General features: G+C 51.0%; 1 protein-coding gene across 1 annotated transcript; it reads left to right on the forward strand.

The window, feature by feature from the left end:
- Window positions 1-206: 206 nt before the first annotated feature.
- On the forward strand, window positions 207-21,162 carry LOC130543809 (ral guanine nucleotide dissociation stimulator-like). The gene is made up of 12 exons (XM_057312724.1): window positions 207-291; window positions 12,628-12,732; window positions 14,074-14,258; window positions 15,575-15,780; window positions 15,929-16,296; window positions 17,075-17,290; window positions 17,659-17,762; window positions 18,270-18,339; window positions 18,948-19,019; window positions 19,480-20,199; window positions 20,582-20,703; window positions 20,896-21,162. The coding sequence occupies exons 3-10, from the start codon at window positions 14,107-14,109 to the stop codon at window positions 19,624-19,626; spliced, it is 1,335 nt and encodes a 444-aa protein (XP_057168707.1). The 5' UTR covers window positions 207-291; window positions 12,628-12,732; window positions 14,074-14,106; the 3' UTR covers window positions 19,627-20,199; window positions 20,582-20,703; window positions 20,896-21,162.
- The last annotated feature ends 382 nt before the right edge of the window (window positions 21,163-21,544 follow it).

Raw genomic sequence — 21,544 nt, forward strand, 5'->3', positions numbered from 1 at the left:
TGAGAACAGGTGGAGACCGGATGAATCTGCAGGGAGGAGGATGGCCATGTGTGCCAGGACCTGGGATGGGTGCCTGGTCCCGCTGCTCAACCCTCACCAGACCCTGCAGCTCCCCGCCCCCCCCCCCCCCCAGGCTCCCTATGCATCCTGTGCTTCTCTCTCTGCTCAGGAATACCAAGTCATGACGGACATCATGCTGCTCCAGGTGGCTGCCGAGAATTACACCCTAGAGCCCGAGGATCCTTTTTGGGCCTGGTTCCAGGCTATGGAGCCGCTCAGCGAGGCTGAGAGGTGAGGCCCATCAGGAGCTGGGTCGGTGAGGTTCGGGGTGGACTCTTTCTGCTGGCCACTCCTGGGATCCTCCTTCCCTGGGCAGCCTCAGGCCTTGTTGCCGGGGCGCCAGACTCCAGCTGTGGGCAAACACTGGCAGGGACTCTTGAATGGAAGCTCCTGGGCAACTCACAGGTGTCCCTCTGTCCTTAGCTACACCCTGTCCTGCCAGCTGGAGCCCCGGTCCTAGCTGGTCAGCAGCACTCAAGAAGGAGAAGAACTGGCCGCAGTCAACCTCAGGGCTGAGCAAGTGTCCAGTGGCCCTGCAGGGATTCCTCAGCAGCTGCATATGGGCAGTCCTTGCGCCCTATTTTCTCCACACCCCTTCCCCCCATCTATTTCCTTATGTAGGGGGCACCATTTAGTTGTTTTAAATAGTACCGTGATAGATTTGCATGTTAGGAGAGTAAAGCCCTTGTTTTGTTTTAGAGCCCAGGTGTGTGGTTTGGGTCTTTTACTTCCTGCAGTAATGGAAAACTTGCACAGACTCTCATATTCGTTCCTGACCTAGGAAATCTCCCAGAGTCATCAGCTACTGTATGTGGGAGGAAGGAGAAGTGCCAGCCTTTCTCCCTAGCCACTGGAGGGCACCCCGAAATCCCCCCTATTCAGAGCACGGGTCCATTTCAGTCAATGAATTTGGGCAAACAGCAGAGACAGGCCCTCAGAACTCCTGAGATTTAGAGGTTGCAGGGACTTTCCCAGGAATAGCAACAACCACTGAAAGTGGGAGTCTTTAAGACTTGTACGCCCCAGAACTCCTTCCTGCCCCAGGACTGGGGTTGCCTTTCTCCACTCTAAGGCCAGGAAGACTGTGTCCTGCTTCTTCCGTTGAGATGCTTTTTTGGTTTTGTGTTTGGTTTTGTATTGCCCCCGTATTTGGAACTTGTCGTATTGTAGTTCAATCTCTGGAACTGCATCAGCACCTAGTGGGGAAAAACACGGAAGGAGATCAAATCCTGCGTGTGAAGGGGACAAAGCCAGAGGAAGATAATTTGCAGATGGACTCAGGGCAGGCAGGACTTTCCAGCCTCAGTCTCCCCGTTGGCCATTTACCAAGTTTGGAATCTTTTGGGATTCTTGTCAATGATCTCTGGATTCCCTTTCCTGCTTGTTTTGTGTGTTGGGAAAAGATGGGGAGGGGTACTTTAAAGGGCACACCTGAGCCTGGTTCCATGAACATCTATGCTGACCTAGGAGCCAGGATATCCAGCCTTCGTGCATCTCCTTATGCAGTTCTTCTGAAGCAGCAGTTCCCTCCAGGCCCCAGGCTCTGGGTCAGATGCACAATAGCTACTGTTCCCTGGCTGGCATCTGATGGATCAGGGACGGGCTCTTTCTTGCCAGGATAATGGGCCATATCCTTGACCAGAGAAACCCCACACTCTCCTTGCTGTCCATCATGACTTTTAGGTACATGTTTTCTGAAGTCCATCATCTCTATTTCTTTTATAATATTTTTTTTTATTATGTTAGTCAGCATACAGTACTTCCCTAGTTTTTGATGTAAAGTTCCATGACTCATTACTTGCGTCTAACACCCAGTGCACCATGCAATAGGTGCCCTCCTTAATACCCAACATCAGCCTATCCCAATCCCCCACTCCCCTCCTCTCTGAAGCCCTCAGTTTGTTTCCCAGTGTCCATAGTCTCTCGTGGTTCATTCCCCCTTCTGTTTACCCCCCCTTTCTTCTTCCCTTTCTTCTCCTACTGATCTTCCTACTTCTTATGTTCCATAAATGAGTGAAACCATATGATAATTTTCCTTCTCTGTTTGACTTGACTTAGCATTATCTCCTCCAGTCCCGTCTATGTTGCAGCAAATGTTGAGAAATCGTTCTTTTTGATGGCTGAGTAATATTCCATTGTCACTAATATTCAACAGTTTACACACTCAGTCTCAGTTTGCACACTTACACTGACTTGTCCGAAATTAGGTACTCAGCCTGAGCCCCCAGACCTACTGGGTCCCCTGCACATTGAAAGTGTGCAGATGAGAAGCATCTCGCATGCAACTGGTTGCCAAAACAAAGCAGGGGTACGAATACATCTATCAGACAAAACAGAATATAAAAAAAAAAAGAGTAGTGAGTCACAAAGAAGGACACTGTGTCCCAATCATGGAGACAATGCAACAAGAAGATAGAACAATTTTAAATTTTTAGACACCCATCATAGGAGGACCCAAATACATAAAACAGTTAATAACAAAAAGCAGGCAACTAATTGACTGTAATACAATACAGTAGGGGATCTAACAGCCCCCTTCTATTAATGGACACATGATCCAAACTGAAAATCAACAAGGAAACAGTGGCTTTGGGTGATGCACTGGTTTTAACAGACGCATGCAGAACATTCCATCCTCCAACAGCACATACTCATTCCTTTCGATTGCACATGGAACGTCCTCCAGAGCAGATCACATATTAGGCTACCGAACAAGTCTCTACTAATTCAAAAAGATGGAAGTCATGGCATACATCTTTTCTGACCACAATGGTATGGACTAGAAATCAACCACAAGAGAAAAACCTGGAAAGACCATGAACACAAGGAGGTGAAAGAACACGCTCCCGAGAAATGAGTGGGTCAACCAGGAATTCAAAATAGGAAAAAAAATTACATGGAATCCAAGAACAATGACAAGACAAGCGTCCCAAAACTTTGGGATACAACAAAAGTGAATCTTAGAGGACCGGTTACAGCAATACAGGCCAGCTCCAAAAGCAAGAACAATCTTCCATCCCATCACCTGACACAAAGGGATCTAGCATAAGAACAGCAGAGAGCTCTAGAGCAGGGGATCAGCCTTGTCGCGTTGGAGCTCTTGCTGTTGGGCCCATGCATAGCTTCCGTCCTTGCTCCATTTCCCAGCAGGTATGGTGTTCTTTCCTTTCCTGCACAACAACTCCCACCATGTCCACTGGGGAATCAACCCTTTATGGAATTCTAGAATGCTAGAAACTGCCAAAAAGGCCCAGGAAACAACCGTGCCTTCCCCATTTGGTATATCAAGGTGCCGATTAGCTTTCTCTTTGGGGAACATTCAACAGTGGTTTTTGAGACATCGTCTTAGGCCTGGATCCCCTGGGGATCTCGTGAAAATACAGATTCTGATTCAGTAACACTGGGAGGGACCTGAGACTCTGCATTTCCAACATGCCCTCTGCGGATGCTGAGGCCACTTGTCCACGGACCACCCTGACAAACGGCGCCAGCAGGCCATTGGACCAAAGTTATCTGTTTCACCACTGAAAACAGAATTTTCAGCAACAGTTTGGCTGCAACGAGGAGGCCTTTTTATTGCCGGGAAGATAAACAGCCAGGGCAGGGCTTTGTCCACACCTGCAGGCCTCTCCTCTTCTTCTCTTCCAGGGCATATGGAGGCAGGATGGAAGGAGGTCAATAGTTTAGGAGCTTCTTTAGGTCAGTGGGTTTTCTTTCCTGTGCCCTCCTGTATCTCTGCGATGTGTGCAGAGCACAAAGTCCTTCCAAGAGGGATGGCCGAGGCTGAAAGGGGGTAAGGTGGGAGCCTGAGCTCCTGAGTCAGCCCTGGCACGTGGGCAGAGGCAGGTGCTAGGGGCCACTCTGTGTGTGGTGCACGGGCTCCCTCGCAAGTCCCCATGAACGGGCCAGAGGAGCTTCAGAGAGGACGAGCAGAAGACCCAATATTGCTCCATGCGACAGAGGAGGGAAAAGACAGGTTGGTTCATGGCTGAATGGGCTTGGATGTGGCTGCAGGATGGAAAGTGGCTGCAGATATACTACAGCCCCGTTCAGGGTAGTCTTGATAGAATGCAGCGACGGGAAATTCTTTCGAGCATTTCAAAATTCTTTCAATTCTTTCAGGTGGTATGGAAAGAAAAGCAGCCTGAGGAAAGAATATACATTGGCTCGTGGCAGTGGTAGATGATTTGGCTCGTTGGTCAGGGACTGGGAGGAAGAAGATTTATGACAATTAGTCCTGGGGAACAGACATGTAGGTGGACCCATGGGAGTGGGCACCAGGTATGATGATCTTTGCATCACACATTGACATCCGCCCAAGCGCATTCAACCTGGAAAAGGCACTAAGCAGCCGAGTACATCTTGGCCACTTGATATCCATTCTAGCCTCTCACATTGCCCATCCCAGTGCTAGCATAACGGGCTCAGGAATGGACATGGTGACAAGGATGGAAGGCAGGGCCCCAAGACCTTCCCATTTCTTCTTTCAGCAACTATGCTCTGAGCACTCAGCCTGTGCCAGGTGAGTTGGTGGGCCCCAGTGCAGTCTGCAAATGGCCAAGTTGTTTCTGCTGTTCTGATGGAGAACAGCTTGAAAGCAAGATGTGTGAAAGAACAGAGCAGATATTATACTCCAGTTACCAGCACAGTGTAGTAGGGAGGGCTAGGGAGTCACAGGAGAGGAGGGTCTGGAAGGCCTCCACCTGGTGACATCTGCTGGTAGCAGATTGACAAGAGGGAGCAAGAGCTGCACACCTCTGGGAACAGTGTGTCAGGGAGAGGGCACTGCTGGGGCCAAATCTCTCAGACAGGAACTAGTTTGACGAAAGAAGATTCGGAAAGTGGCCAGAGTGGCTGGTGGAGGCTGGGAGGTGAGAACAAGAGATGGCAGTGGATGGGAGGGCCAGGTGCCGAAGCCTGGTCGACTGAGTTAGCTATCTGTTTGTCTCTGAGAACACTACTAGAAAGCTTAGCACTTCTGAAGCGTGATATTTCCTAGCTCCCAATTCGGGGGGGCCTGGAATCTCCGCACAGTTGAGACTGGGTGTTTCTGCCCCCAGGTCTCTGTGTGATGCAATCTGCGCCTCACCCAAGGCCCAACTGTGGTAAGATTTGCTCCCAAGTCACTGATGTGACTAATGTCAGGATTTAGCTCAGACTCAACAAAGTGGGTTTAAGCGAAATCCTGAATTTGAGTTCTTTTCTGCCTATTAGCCTGGGCACTCCCTAGGTTCCTTCCTCTGTGGGCCTTTATGTAGGGCAGTTCTAAACACCAGTGCTTGCTTCCCCAGTGCAGGGATACAGGAAAGAAAGGAAGGGAACAGAAGAGAGTAACAGGAAAGTGACAATGTTTTGTCATATTCTCTTGGTCAGAAACCTATTAGCAACCAGGCAGTGGATAGACAGGGAGGTATATAGCACGGGTGGGGATCCCTGGGAGCCACTGTGGAGTCAACGTGGTGGTATAGTCAGCACATTTCATCCAGACCATGAAACGGAGGTAAGCTTTAAAGTCGATGTGTGTTATGTTAACATGGGTTTGACTCCTGTGTGGCACTTAAGAGACAAAAAGAAAGAACAAAGAGAAAACAAACAAAAAACCAGTCTCAAATGTAGAGCACAGACTGGGGATGGCCAGGTGGGGGGATGGGTGAAATAGGTCCTGGGGATTAAGAGTACACTTATGGTGCTGAGCACTGTGTAATGTACAGAACTATTGAGTCCCTGCTGTTCACCTGAAAGGAATATAACACTGTCTGTCAATTATAGTGTAGTTTCAAAACTTAAGAAAAATCGGTCCTATGAGATCTAAGCTTAGAATACGCAGAGTTTCCTCATGAGGTCTCATCGGGCTGAACGTCAATCCACACGAAAGGTAAATGAAAATGTCCAAAGACAAAAGGACAGTCTGTTTCTATGGAAAGGCCAGGGCCCACCTCTGTGTTCACGTAAAAGGTAACGTCCTATGCTACTGGCAGTTGGAGCAGAGTTTCACTCAAGTCCTATTGGAGCGATGCTCCTCTGGTGTTCTCATTCTACTTGGTTGTGTGTTTTCACGAAGTAATTGAAATAACGATTCCTAACCTTTGTCTCGTGGATGAAGCAATATTCGACTATCGGTAGCCATCGAACGTTTGGAGCGGGAACAACTTTCGGAAAATATTTAGCATTCGTATCTCTCATCGTATTACAGATAAGGAAGCTGAAGCCCAACAAGGGCACCCGGGGAACAATAACACAGAGGAGGTTCTCCTGACACCTGGTTCAGGGTCCTAACTCATTGAGGAAGTGTGAAGAACGCCCAACCCTCCAGGGTCAATGGACATATCATTTGAACGTGTCATTTTTAAAGAAAAGTGAAATGCGGTCAAACATGGAAAGACAGAAAATAACATCCTTTTAAAGAAAATCCACTATGATCCTCTACACTGTTTCTTACGTTCCACATATGAGTGAAAACTGATGATAATCATAGGGGAAAGGAGGGAAAACTGACTGGGAAGCCATCAGAGACGGAGCAAAACCATGAGGGGCTCTTAAGCACAGAGAACAACTGAGGGTGGCTGGAGGGGAGCTGGGTGGGGGCATGGGGCAATTGGGTGAGGAGCATAAAGGAGGGCACGTGATGTGATGAGCACTGAGTGGTATATGCAACTGATGAGTTATTCAACACTACATCTGAAATAAGGATGGACTGTATGTCGGCTAATCGAATTTCAATAAAAAAATAACGGAAATCCAAGGTTCTGTGTTTTCTTGTTTTCAATACGAAAAATACCGGATGATTTCTTTTCTTCCCACAAGCAATGAAGGGAGCTAGCCTATTCAAGGTGAGGCAGTTTTCAGGGCATGCTGCCTTTTTCATTTCAGCCCTAAAGAGACTTTCAAACATGCTTTCAGTTCCAGGCCTCTTGCCCTTCGAGTCCATTCTGAGCACCCTTGACAGGGTGGCAAAAACTTTGTTTCTTCAAGGTGGGTCACCTCAAGCAGGTAACATCTGTACTTGCCACAGAGTTACTACAGGTGTGCACCCTCCATCACTTACAAGTGCCTCTCGACAAGATTTCCTCACAGGCGGCATGAATACTGGTGGCTGATGGTTTTCTCTTTGATGACATTGATCCCATTTCTTCACTTGCACGATGACTGGGAGTCGGCTCTCGGTCTCATTCCTGGTGGTGATACAGCTCTCCAGCTCCCCCTCAAACATGTCCATCTCCTCTCTCCCAGAGAGGAAGCTGCAGAACTTAGGGACCATGAACTGGGAACACAGAGCAAACATATAAAGGTCTTGCCTGACTTCAGCTCAGCATAGGAGGGACATACTGTTCCCCTTTGGTTTGACCCCAGTGTAATTTAGTACTCTAACCTTCTTTGCCATGGACTCCAGACAGTGGCTCACCAAGACGGGAGGGATACTGAGTTCCTTGCAGACACGCCCACACACCACGTTCATCACCTTCTAGCATGTAAGACTATGTCCCTCATCTGATTAAGAAACTCTTCAAATGTTAATGGATCAGAGTGCAATGAAAGTCTAACTTGGAAGAAGGGCTGAGCTCGGGATTCCGTCCAGTCATATGTCTCACTGCTCCCATCATCCACGTAGGTGCTGCACAAAATGGACAAGGTCCCATTTCCAGTACACAGCTCATGCTGGCCCATCATACATATTCCTATCCTCTTGAGATCACATAGCGTCATGACCCCATCATCATGCCAGTGCTTCTCCAGTTCATGCTGCTCTCTTACTCCACTAATGAACCTTTTTCATCTCGGAAGTGCAGCCCAATAATATTCATTTTCATAGCTTCACAAAATAGGATTTGGCCATGCTTTAATGGATATGACCTGCAAGGCACAGGATAGAAAAGAAAAATAAATTCACGTACAGGACATTCAGAATACTTACAATCTTTGTGACTTTAAAGACATTAGCAATGAAGTAAAAACACAATCCACAAGATGGGAGACCATATTTGCAAACTGTCTATCTGGCAGGGGCTCAATATCCAGAATGAATAGAGATCACATGAACTCAACAACAGACAACAAAATGAATGCAATGCGTGAATGTGCAAATTGGGAATAGGCATATCCTCAAAGATGTGCACGTGAAAAGAAATTTGAAAAGATACATCACTAATGTTAAGGGAAATGCAAATTATAAAAAGCAATGAGATACCATTTTACATCCTTTAAGATGACTCTTCCAAAAAAAAAAAAAAAAGCAATCAGAAGGGAAAAAAAGAGCAAGTGTTGGCCAAGATGTGGAGAAGATGGAAGCCTTATTCAGTGTGTGTGGTAGGAATGTTTAACAGCATAGTTGTGAAATCAGTATGGTAGTTTCAAAAAAAATTAAAATTAGACTTACTATGTGTTCCAGTAACTCCACTTCTGGGGTGTATACCCAAATTAATTGACAGCATGGTCTTGAAGACATATCTGAACACACATTTTCATGGCATCATTATTCATAATAGCTAAACCATGAAAGCAATCCAAGTATCTGTCGAGGGAGGAACAGATGTTGTATGTACACATATTGGAATAGCATTCATTCTTCAAAGTGGAAGAAGACATTGACATATGCCACAACATGGGTGAACCTGGAGGATATTATGCTAAGTAGATGAGTATTCATGAAAATACACACTTTGACTTCACTCTTAGGACCTACCTAGAGTAAATTGCCAAAGACAGTAGAATGGTGTTGCCAAGGGCTGGAAGTAGGCGGTCATCGGAAGTTTCTGATTCATGGTATAGAGTTTGAGTTTTACAAGATACAATGAGATGTGAAGCTGGGTTACAGGGAGGTTGTTCAAACATATTAATGCATGGAATACACTTAGAATGTACTCCATGAACTTAATGGACTTAACGACATGAAAATAAATGTAAACTGCAAATACGGAGAAACGAACTCGGGACAATTTCGTCTAGCCATTTATATCCTTTCGTTTAGGTCCCATCTCAGACATTTTGCTTCAGCCATTTTCCATGAGGCGACTTTGATCAAACAAAATGTTCTCATTCTGTGCCCACTTGGAAGCTTACAATCAGAATATTCCAAAACATGAACAGTTTTTTCAAAAGTTACTATCTGAGGTCACTTATTAAGACTTTCTATTCTTTGACAAATTGTTAAATGGAACAAAATTTTAAAATTCTATTTCATCTGCTTTAATTTTAACTCACTGATTTTTAATTTCAGAATCGACTTTTTTTTTTTAATAATGATTTTTTATTATATTATGTTAGTCACCATACAGTACATCCCCGGTTTTCGATGTAAGGCTCGATGCAGAATCGACTTTCTATGCCAATGGCTTGAAGTTTTTAACCCCTAGGATAACCTACTGGCTTTCGGTTCTGCTGTTTTCAGTTTTGTTTACGTGACATTCTTTTTACCATGTCCAATTTCCTGATGCTCTCTATGAATATTAAAATATTTTTTTGCTCCAGTTGTTTTGATACATTTGACATACAGAACGGTGTATGTTTAAGATACCTGGCGTAATGATGTTCCTTTCGTATACTGTGAAACGATCGCCAGAATAAATTTAGTCCGCCGCCATCATCATCTCTAGAGATACAAAAATGAAGTTAAAAGAAAAGAAAGAGAGGTTTTTCTTTGTGATGAGAACTCTCAGAACTTGCTCTTTTCACACCTCTCAAATACACCATAGAGCAGTAATGAACTGTAGTCCTGGGGTGTACTGTAAATCCCTATTCCTTATTGATCTGAAACTGGAATTTGTACCTTTTCACCATTCACTCAATTCCCGCACCCCCTCCGCCCTCTGCTTCTGGTTACTTCAATCTGATCTCTTTTTCTGAGTTAGTCTTCCTCCTTTTCTCTTCTTTGTCTCAGATTCCACAGAGAAGGGAAAAATAGAGATCCTGCTCCTTTGCTCTGTGACTCTGCAAAGGCACTGCGTTGACGACCCCCGAGAAAAGGCATGGCTATTTTTGCTGGTGTGCCTGCGTGGGGCTGTGCCACCAGAGCTGGAGAACTGGGTGCAGGGCGCTTCCTTGTCCATGGTACCTGGTGAGTTCTGCTGGAGGAACTGGAGCAGGAAGAGTCAGGCAGAGGCCATTGTGGTTGTCGCCCCTGCCCAGAAACAGCTTGAAAGTTTTAGTAGCATTCTGCAGTCTAGGTGCTTAAGAGGGGAGGTGGGCTCCAAGATCTTCTCAATTATTCATTGAGTAACTACACACTGAGCACTGCCCTATGCCAGGTATCTTGCTGGGCCCGTGCGCGGAGCTGAAATTACGTAGGGCTCCTTTGCTTTAGGAGCTCCCAGTCTACACATGGACCAAAGCTCCAAAGAGAACTCACGTGAAAGAAAAGAGCAAGCGCTCTGTACTAGGAATGAAGTGTGCTACGGAGGAAGGCTGGGGAGTCATTGCATGGAAAGATATGAAAGGCCTCACTGAGGCTGAGGTTGCTGAGAACAGATTGACCAAAGGGAGCTAGGCCTGCACACGTCAGGGAGCAGCGTTTCAGGAAGAAGTGACTTGTGCTGCAGACATTCAATAACAGAAGCCAGTTTGGCCAGAGGAGTGAAAAAGGCAGCCAGGGTGGCTGCAGGGACACTAGGAGGAGAGCAGAGGGGAGGGAGGAAGGCAGGGACAGATGCTGAGGCCTGGGAGACTGTTACTTATCTAGAGTTGCCCCGGGACTGCATTGCCCTGATACCCTGCATGTGCAGGTGCATCGCTTTAATTTCTAACAGTATTTGTGGGTGAAGAATGCGGGCCCAAATTAGCATGGTTCCCCAGGCTCAAGGTGTGTCAGTGGCTGCGGCTGTGACCAGGGCCATACTGGAAGAGGATTTTGTCATAAGTTGGCTCACGTGACTCGGGATGCCATCTGGACTCAGAAGCTGAGTTCCTGTGTGTCTTTTGGCCTTGGCACTGCCTCTGTTCTCTGTCCTGTGAGCCTCTGTAGATGGCAGCTCAAAACATCGGTGCTTGGTTCTGCTTCAGAGAGAGAGAAGAAGAAGGGAAAGGGAAGGAGTGAGTAGTGGAACATGATGGAAAGTAACTAGGGAGTGAGAAACTCTTTGCATGACATGTAGAGAAGCTCTAGGCATGGTACTTCATCACGTTGAATATGTCCTGTGGGTCAAAAGCCAGTCACTGACCACTTAGCGGTTACAGTCTGATACCTATACCACAGGTCAGGATCCCTGGGAGCCATGTTGAAAGCCGCTCCCCTCATGGACCCAAACGAGGTAACGGGGTCTCGTTCTTCATATAACGGGAAACAATTGCATGGTTTTACTACAGAGGTTGACAATGCCTGCATCTTCTTGCTTTTCCAGACCATCATGGTGCCCACCTTAAAATGAGGCCAAGAGGGAAAGTGACAGTTGCAGTATTACAGGGCTGGAACCCAGGCCTCTTCTGAGCAGCCCTCCATGCCAAGTCCCACCCCTTCTTGTAATTCTTCCATCTTGAAAATTGTGCCTCAGATACACAGGGGACCACCCCACACATGTAATAAATACTCTTATCCACAGACACCAGAGGATGTCCCAAGGAAGTAGATTCTAGCCTGATCCCCACACTGCAGGCTGGGAAAGTGGGGACTACGTGAGAGACACAATGACATAGGACACACAAGTGCGCAAAGAAACACAGAACGTAAGGTCTGAATTCAGCTCTGCCTCCTGAAGCTTCGGGCCCTAGTTCCATTTCCAGAGAGTGGTGGCTATGGCCTTTTTGGCTCATTGTGTCCAGTTCAGGAGATGACATGGGGGAGAAAGCTAAGGAGTCAACTGCCAAGAAGGGGCTCTGGATAGGTCTGACTGAACACATGGTCCCAGGGATTAGAATCTTGAAAGAGTGACCTCACTTCCTCTGTGATAGGCCCCAACTGAACTTAGAACTCTGGTAACCGGGCACCCAGATTCAAAAGACAACCTGCTCTCCAGCTCACTTAAGCGGAGACGTTCGAGAGAACAGGATGTTCTCTTGCTGCCTTCCTCCCTTCAGGGTCTCTGGGCCCAGGCAAGCCCAGAGAGAGAGACTTTCAAATAATTGTAGACGTCGGCTCAGCCCGCTTTTCCGAGCCCTCTGGACATGTGGCAGGAGACACCAACAGGTAACACGAGGCAGCTCAGGGCAGCCCACTGGAGAGCAGGCAACAACTGTGATGTCACCTCAGCAGGCCCACACCTCTTGCCCCTCATTATGTGTGTCCCTGTGTGTGTGTTGGGGTGGGGGGCTGGTTGTCTATGTGTAGAGAAGGGGACAGAGGATGTGGGACACACCCTTCCTGGGCAGAAGGAAGCTGCCAGGTGTTGGAAGCCTGGCCCATCTTTCATGTTCACACCCCAGGTAATAGCAGGCAGGATGAGAAGCTGAGCACTGGGGACCAAGCTCAACTACCTCGATGTTAATCACGAGCTCTAGAGTTTCATCCGGCTACCTCCTTGCTCGTTGTCTTTTCAGCTGTCCCTCTTTGCCTCAACTGGAGAGCAGGGACCCCTTGTGGCAATGTCCCGGGAGGACACTAATGTCTCTTGACCCCATGTCTATGGGGCACTGCATTTTCAGAGCTGCACCCAGGAGGTCATCGAAGAGCTGGTCTGGGACTTCAACTACAACGCCCTAGACAAGTGGCAGGTGCACCAGGCCACCCAGGATCAGTGCCGCTCTGAGGTGAGAATGGGAAGAGGGTTCCACGCACCCAGGGCCCCCACACAAATATGGGGACAAACCTGGGGCCCTCCCATGGTGTTTCTATATGAGTGCCCCGCAGGCCCAACCACAAAGTCATCCCAGTATCCACACCTCCACCACCAGCTGTGGGAGAAGGTAGGAAGACACTCTTCACATAGGTGGGCATGGTAGAGAATAGTGTTCATGTTTTTTGCAGTTTGGGGCGTGGGTTATTCTGTTTCATTCTGTTTTGTGTGACTTTTCCCACAGCCATGAGTGTCTTTGCATTTTGCTACTGTTTTGAGTATTTTCTTGACTCACCCCAGCCATCCTGTGTAGAACCCAGCTCCACTGTCCTTGGAGAACGTGTCCAAGGCCTTATGAATCCTCACCCCACACAGGGTGATTGAACATAAAAGGAACGGTGGGATGAAGCCATTCTATATGTTCCTCTGTAACGTATCACCTCTCAGAACACATCGACTCATTGTATGTCCCCCGGGTCACAAGCTGTGTCCTCATATGTCTTTTTGGACCTCCGTATGGGAGGTTGTCTGCCACCGTGATTCAGCCTTTCAAGCACGGATTGGGTGCAAGGCCTCTGATGCCTCCTGGCCCAGGTAGTGGACTCTGTCTTTTCAGAGTTCAATCCAGGCCATCTTTGAGGAGCTGCTTGCTCCAAGGGCTCAGCTACTCCATCTCCCTTGACAAGCAGCAGGTGCCTCGGCCCACAACAGCATCCAATGCTGGTCTGGGGTGAGAACAGGTCCAGATTGATGTCCAATCTCAGGACCCACAGATGATCACGGCAAGGCCAGAACCCACACTAGAAACAACCGGCTCCCCTGGGGCCTGCCGAGGAAGGTGGATTTCCCCTGAACCTTTCTCCCCACCTTAGGAACAGAGCAGGCCGCAGCAGCCTAGGGAAATGCCATGCATTCCATGCTCTGGACAGTTCTCAGGCCCAACGTCTATGATCTCGAGCAGCGTTGGAGATGCTAAGCCTCTGCTTTCTCCTGTCTGCAGTAGGGATGTTGACTGATGACTCAAAGGCATACAGTTCTTAATAAAGCCTATTCAGAGAGAGAAAGGCTGTGGTGGCTCAGCTAACAAGATGTGTTGAAGTGACCAATGCTTTCTCATTTCACCCCTAAAGGCAATTGTACTTTCAAGCCTAGAGCCTTTTTCTGGGTGGGCCCTCAAGTCCCTTTTCTTGCACAAGTTCCCGAAGGGATGGGACTCTCTGGTCTGAGCACCAGACCCTGATCATCCTGGTGGTGCGTGGTGTTGAAGCTGACTCCATTGCCCCCCACACCCCCCTTCTCTACCTGGTGGGAAAAGGAATCATCCCTGTCCCTGGATGAGGCCCAGACGATGCTGAGGCTCCGAGAAGGCACAATGGAGCGTTTCGTACAGTCCCTGGTGCCATCCTTCCCAGATGGGAGCATCTCAACCACCTCAACGATCTTCTGCATGTACGAGATGTTCACTTCAGCCACACAGGTCCTGGGCCAGCAGTTCAATCGGTGAGTGCCCACCCCATGCACAGCACAGGGTGAGCCTCCCATCTACTGGGTGTACATCTCGGGAATGGCCCTACCCCTCTCTGACCTTCCCTTTCCTCTTCTGAAAAGTGGGGTGGTTAAGAGGATGAACCTCATACAGTTACTGTAGGAAATCATGGGAGGAAACATGGCACGGGCTACTCTGGTGCTTGGCTCTGTAGAAAGGGCTCCTGGACGTGCTGGGCATCTTCTTGCTTAATAGTTCTCTCTCTCCGGTCAAGAAGCTCTCAAGTGCAACCCTCACAGGCCGGTGGCCCTTCTGGGTTGACGAAAGGAAATGCAAAGCAGGCAGTTTCCCCATGTGCAAAGGACTTCTGAGATTCCATCTAGATGGTTCTGGTAGTTGTCCTTTGTGTGAGCAGCTCAGGGGCACACTGGGAGCAGGCAGACCAGCCCACGGGCCACTCAGGATTTGGAAAGTGCGGGCTGGGAAGTAGTCATTCAAGAATGTATATTAAGCACCTAGGAATGTGAATGGAGAGAGGAGATACAGTGTCTGGGTCTCAGTTCTAGTCAGAGGGTCAGATAGGCACTCTGCACACCCTAAGCATGCATGTCCAATGGTTGTTAGATGTGATATCTTCGTAGCCTCCTCTAGCTTTGAAAGGATCCACCAAGAGCTGGATCATAGGACAGATGAAATGATCAAGTAAAACTGGGACAGGGGTTTGGGTCCAGAAGCAGGGCTGGCTGCCTCCACAGAGCAGGGTGGGGGACTACAGGGGTGGTGGCTGGGGAGGGATTTGCCGAACCAGGGATCTCACCGATCTCTTGATTTCCAGTGGGTGGGCTTCATCTGGGGGGCTTCATGTGAAGAAGCAAATGAGTCAAAGAAGGCTGTGGAGGGGGTCCCGGGCCCTCTGGGCGGCAGAGCACAGTCTGGGCTCAGTGGGTGCCTGAAACACCCATCCCTTTGACGGTCCCAACTTGCTCTGCCTGCCCCTCCCTGCTGACCACCCCAACCGGGGCCAAGAACCGAGGGTGTGCTGAGCCGACCACTCACAAATCTGCCTCCAACCTGAGCCTTGATACTGGTGTGCATGGAGGATAGAGTAGATCAGGCCCATGGCCAGGTAGAGGAGAGGAGAAGTGGAAAAACCAGACTCATTCAGGTTTTCAGGAGGACCAGGCCTCCCAATACGAGGGCAGCTAGAGAGGGGTTGGAAGGGGGCTGGGGCCATCCTCTGGGACCCATACAGAAAGAACGGTGCTGTGGGAGTAGCATGTGCAATGCAAGGCCAGGCCTCTGACTCTGCTCCACATATGACTCTCCCCAGCACCCTGTCTCCCATCTTGGGTACCTGGCCTGACCAGAATTTGCAGGCTATCTATCAGTCCCTGGGCTGTGACCGTGTCGAGATCAAGGTGGACTATGTACATGGGGCCATGGTTCTGAAGTGGCATGCCTGGGACGTGACAAACCATGTCCCCCTTCTCCTGATGCAGCGGGAACTTCTGGCGCTCACTGAGGCAGAGGTGGAGGGTAAGGGGGATGGCAAGCTGGGAAGGCTAACTGGGATGGGGTTCATGGGCTGGGTATTCCTTTCAAGGCCATGGGGTCTGTCCTGGTTTTGCAAAGGCATCCGGAAAGTCAGTGATGTGGATGAACCTTTCTCTGTCTCCTGCCCCAGTGCCAGCTCCAGGGCTCCTTCCAGCGGCAGAGCCAGGAACAGGGCCTCCTATAGAGCTAGAGGCGACCCCGGCTCTGTGTCAACTGTCACCTGCGGTGTCAGAGCCAGCCTCCCCTCCGTCAGCTGTTCCAGAACTGCAACCCGTGCTCCCATCTTCTGCATGTGTGCCGGGTGCTGAGCAGCAGTCAGCTGGACCACCCTTTTTGCTAGAAAGTTTCACTCAGGCAACAGCCACAGAGCCCACCGCAGCCCCAGAGGCTTCCTGCCACCGCTGTGTCACCCCAAAGAACCAGCTGGGTGAGGAGAAGCCCGACCTCCTGGACTTCCCTCCCAGGCTGGTGGCAGAGCAGCTCACGTATATGGATGCGGTGAGCAGCTGGGCTCTCAGGGTGGGCCAGGGGCAGGCCTTCCTTCTGCTCTCACCTGCCCCACACCTGCCTTTCCCTGATGTGGACTCCTATGGTCTGGGACCAAATCTCAGCTCCACCACTTCCCAACCCTGTCAACCCATCAAGGTGCTTAGCCCCAAGCTTTCACTGTCCAGCTGCGGACTGTAGCGAGAGACCCTGATAAGCACTGATACAGAGGTACTAGGGAGAAGAAATGAGCCAGAATGGAGAGACCAATGGGCAGGCCCTGGTCCCGTGGGTGGAGGAGGGCAGCTCCCTGTGTTCAGTCAAGTCCATGGGTCACCCACTCATGTGCCTTGGAGGATGAGTACCCTCAGCATTGATTAGGCATCTGATGTGTCCATGAGGACAGGGCAGACGGAAAAACGTGTGGTTGCAGCTCCCGTGTGAGAATGTGCATCTGAAAGGGGGGAAGGACCAGGGGGATGACCAGTTGGAGGGGAGGGGAAGAAGCCCCCTTGGGTTGGACCACCTTGCAGTGCCACCTGGAGCTGGGAGTTCCTGAGCATGATCAGGGTGCCAATGCCCTCCTTCCTTCCCTTGCTCTGTTTGCTCCTGGGTCATTGTGTACTGGGTTCCCTCAGGGAAAAACAGTGGAATGAAATCCACGGTCTCCAACCAGGCTCAGGCCAGATTCTCAGCTCCCTGAGGTCCAGCTCTGACCTGTGACCCCTACGTAGGACATGAGTCTTGCATGGGAAATGGCTGGGTGAACCAAGGTCCGCCTGTTCTCTAGGAGCTGTTCAAGAAGCTGCTGCCCCATCAGTGCCTGGGCTCCGTCTGGTCCAAGCGCAACAAGCCTGGCAATGAGCACCTGGCACCCACAGTCCGGGCCACTGTCGCCCAGTTCAACGGTGTGGCCAAGTGTGTCATCACCACCTGCCTTGGCAACCCAAGCATGACAGCCCGGGACAGGGCCATGGTGGTGGAGCACTGGATCAAGGTGGCCAAGGTATGCAACGGGAAGCCCAGCCGAGGTGCTCTCCTGAGTCTCGGGCACTGCTCTTCCCTTGATCAGGTCTCAGGGTGGAAGGCCCTGGTCTTTGCCCTAGGGACTGTGCAGTCCCTAGGCTCTTCCGTCCAGGGGCATGCTGACCTCGCCTTGCATGGCCCCATGCTGGGATGCTCGGTTTCTGCCTGGCTCCTTCCTTGGAGTGAGGTAAAATCTTCCTCCTCCTCTGGGCCTCACGTGTGCCCTTCGGCAGGTCCCTGGACAGCGGCTTCCTCCAGCAGGAGCACTTTCCCCTGAGGGGGACTGAAGCTTGAGAGCCAATCAGGTGCCGGCTCCCCAAGTGACAGCCCATTCTCTTCCCTCCCCAGGCCTGTCAAACCCTGAGGAACTACTCGTCCTTACATGCCATCCTCTCGGCTCTGCAGAGTGTCTCCATTCACCGCCTCGAGAACACGTGGGGGAAGGTTTCCAGGTGAGTAGGCCTCTCTCCATGGAGGGACCAGGATGGACGAGGGAGCTCCCAGAGGCTTGTCCTCTTCCCCCTCAGGCAGCTTGGACCTTCTGGGAGGCAGCAAACCCCGACCACAGGACCTGGGCTGGTGGGTGCGTCTCTCAGCCTCCCTGGTGAGGAGGCCACCATGCCTCCCGCTTTAGAAATCAGTTTTGCCAAATGTCCCACACGGGGCTGAGCTGCATTAAATCTCTTCACGTGTTTCCTTGACAGCCACTAAGTTCTCTGCCCATTTGAACCCCAAATTGACCCAAACAGCGTTTCTCAATGAATATGGGAAGGGAGGCCCAGGACGAGCCACATGAGAGCTCCCTCCCATGTCCTACAAAGACCTTAGTGCTCAGAGGATCCCAGAAGAAACCCTCAACCAGGCAGGTTGACACTCTGGGGTTCTCAAAGAAAAGGCACTCGCACTCAACCCTGCCACATTATTCGTCCATTGATCGTGCCTCCCTTGCCTCTCTTCAGGAAGCCATTGAAGATCTTTCAAAAGCTGTGCAGCAAGGACACCGCACAGGGCAGGAACCTGCTCATCAAGGTAGCCTGGAAGGTGCAGGTCTGGAAAGAGAGGAGGGGTGGGAGGGAACAGGGTCCTGAGTGGATGAAGTCGGGAATGGTCTGAAGCATTCCTTGGGGAGGGGAAGCCTTTGTCATGAATGTGGCGACAGCCTAGGTGAGGATGCCGTTGGCGGCGAGGGGGCAAGCAGGTGGTGTCCAAGCAGACTCCCTAGCCTAGACACCCTCTCTCTCTGTGTCGACAGCTGGTCCAGGTGGGGGCCTTTACAAACCTGGAGAGCCCAGAGGACAGACCTGTGCTCAGTGATGGGGTTGGGCTGGGTTGAGGGCCACAACAATGATGAGAGTAATAGGACCCTGAGTCCTCAGGAGACCATGGGAGATAGGTGGAGTTGTCACGTTTCCCGATGAGAAAACAGGCTCGGGGAGGCCAGGCTGCAAGCTCAAGGTCACACATGGAGTGAACGTTGGAGTGAGTTGTTCTGGAATCACTCACGGCCTGCTTCTGGATAATGGGGCCTCAGGATCAGTATGAGTTAGGTCAGATGTCTAGGTTCTGAAGTCCAAGATGGTGGGGGCAAGTGGCCTGAGGGTATGATGGTCTCAAGGAACTTGTCCTTGGCCCTGCAGGAGCGACCATCCAATAGATTTGCCACCCTGGTGATGGCCCTCCGGGGAGCCCAGAAGAGGATGCAGAAGAAGGTGAGTGTGCCTGAGGCCCAGGGCCTCCAAAGTCAGAGGAGGAGGAGGGCTCCTCCCTGAGGGCTGGAAGCCTCCCAAAAAGGAAAGATCAGGAAGGGGGGGGCCTTCCCACTCCAGCTGCGGCTCCTGGGGCCACAGCTTCTACAATTCTTATTTCAAAGGGACCAGGAGGAGGGTCCAGAGTGGTCCATAGAGAATGGGTTTTGCGGGTGGGGAGGGACCGACCTAGTGCTCCATTCCCTGGCATTTTTGAAAAGCAGGCCCTGAAGGTGATGAGGAGGAGTTTGATGTTCTGGGGGGGGAGGGGAAAGGGAACCCGTGGGGGGGAGGCTGCTAAGGGTCCTAGGCTGCTCCACGTGAGCCCCTGGGGTGGGCTAGGAGGCTGGAGCATTTTCAGTGGAGGGTCCCTGTGGACACCAGAGAGCAGGGACTCATCCCAACCCTCCCCCTCATGACACAGGGTGTCGTGCCTTTCCTTGGCACTTTCCTCACCGAGCTGGTGATGTTAGATACCGCCATGGAGGACTATCTGGAGGTGGGTGAGCCTGAGGATTGTGGGGGAGGGACCAGAATCCGGAGGTTTGGGAGCAGAACGCCCCTGTACTGAGCCCTGAGCTCTCAGGACTCGGCAAACCTCCCGTCATGACAGCCTCACGGCTACCCTGTGAGCCTGGGGGCTGTTGCCCATCTCAGGGATGAGCGAGGTGAGGCTGCAGTTAGGCCACGGCTCCCGGTGCCGAAGACTGGTGAAGCAGCAGAGCTTCCTGAAGGCAAAGCTGCATGAGGTCTGTCTGAGTGGACCTCAGCCTCCCCCGGTGAGTTTGCCCGTGGGGGGAGAATGAAGTCAGGACCCTCCACGTCAGCAAGCACCTCAGTAGCCGCAGCAGCCCCTTCCTGCCTGAGGCTTCGGCCTCCCCTACTGTCTTCCGAGAGGGTGGTGCTGCAGGGTCCCGACCTGTAGCCAGTCCATCTGCCCCATGTCCTCCTTTCTCTGGACCACAGAGCCTGGCCTAGATCCCAGGCCCACTATCTGTGTATGCACGGCCCCCTCACGGGTCCTGGCCATGGTGCAGCATGAGAAGGGATGGGAATCAAGTGCTCCTAAGAACCAGGGGCCTCATTCTGATGGACTTTGTCTGCATTCCAGGAGAATGAGATCAACCACCACAAAAGAAATAAGGTGAGCATATGTGGCGCTTCCCGCAGGGAAGGGTAGGGAGTGGGCCTCAGAGATGTCCCTGGGAAGAACATTGCTTGGCTCCATCCCCTCCACCTCACATTTCCTGGGATCCCTTGAGAAGAAAGCAGTGCAAGTCCCATCCCGTTAGGAGATGGGACAGAGCATGGCATCCAGGAGGACTTCCCGGAGGAGGGGCTACTGATACTCATCTCTGAGAACAGGTGGAGACCGGATGAATCTGCAGGGAGGAGGATGGCCATGTGTGCCAGGACCTGGGATGGGTGCCCGGTCCCGGTGCTCAACCCTCACCAGACCCTGCAGCTCCCCGCCCCCCCCCCCCCCCCAGGCTCCCTATACATCCTGTGCTTCTCTCTCTGCTCAGGAATACCAAGTCATTACGGACATCATGCTGCTCCAGGTGGCTGCCGAGAATTACACCCTAGAGCCCGAGGATCCTTTTTGGGCCTGGTTCCAGGCTATGGAGCCGCTCAGCGAGGCTGAGAGGTGAGGCCCATCAGGAGCTGGGTCGGTGAGGTTCGGGGTGGACTCTTTCTGCTGGCCACTCCTGGGATCCTCCTTCCCTGGGCAGCCTCAGGCCTTGTTGCCGGGGCGCCAGACTCCAGCTGTGGGCAAACACTGGCAGGGACTCTTGAATGGAAGCTCCTGGGCAACTCACAGGTGTCCCTCTGTCCTTAGCTACACCCTGTCCTGCCAGCTGGAGCCCCGGTCCTAGCTGGTCAGCAGCACTCAAGAAGGAGAAGAACTGGCCGCAGTCAACCTCAGGACTGAGCAAGTGTCCAGTGGCCCTGCAGGGATTCCTCAGCAGCTGCATCCTTGTGCCCATTGTCTCCACACCCCTTCCCCCCATCTATTTCCTTATGTAGGGGGCACCATTTAGTTGTTTTAAATAGTACCGTGATAGATTTGCATGTTAGGAGATTAAAGCCCTTGTTTTGTTTTAGAGCCCATGTGTGTGGTTTGGGTCTTTTACTTCCTACAGTAATGGAAAACTTGCACAGACTCTCATATTCGTTCCTGACCTAGGAAATCCCCCAGAGTCATCAGCTACTGTACGTGGGAGGAAGGAGAAGTGCCAGCCCTTCTCCCTAGCCACTGGAGGGCACCCCCAAATCCCCCTTACTCAGAGCACGGGTCCATTTCAGTCAATGAATTTGGGCAAACAGCAGAGACAGCCCCTCAGAACTCCTGAGATTTAGAGGTTGCAGGGACTTTCCCAGGAATAGCAACAACCACTGAAAGTGGGAGTCCTTAAGACTTGTACGCCCCAGAACTCCTTCCTGCCCCAGGACTAGGGTTGCCTTTCTCCGCTCTAAGGCCAGGAAGA

Source organism: Ursus arctos, unplaced genomic scaffold, assembly GCF_023065955.2.
Source record: "Ursus arctos isolate Adak ecotype North America unplaced genomic scaffold, UrsArc2.0 scaffold_16, whole genome shotgun sequence".
NCBI lineage: Eukaryota > Metazoa > Chordata > Mammalia > Carnivora > Ursidae > Ursus > Ursus arctos.

Bases quoted from the DNA above. Each gene is read 5' to 3' on its own strand.
- LOC130543809 (XM_057312724.1), top strand. From the start codon at position 14,107: ATGCTGAGGCTCCGAGAAGGCACAATGGAGCGTTTCGTACAGTCCCTG. The intron at 15,781-15,928 runs GTAAGGGGGATG...CTCCTGCCCCAG, and splicing joins CACTGAGGCAGAGGTGGAGG to TGCCAGCTCCAGGGCTCCTT. The intron at 19,020-19,479 runs GTGAGTGTGCCT...CTCATGACACAG, and splicing joins AGAAGAGGATGCAGAAGAAG to GGTGTCGTGCCTTTCCTTGG.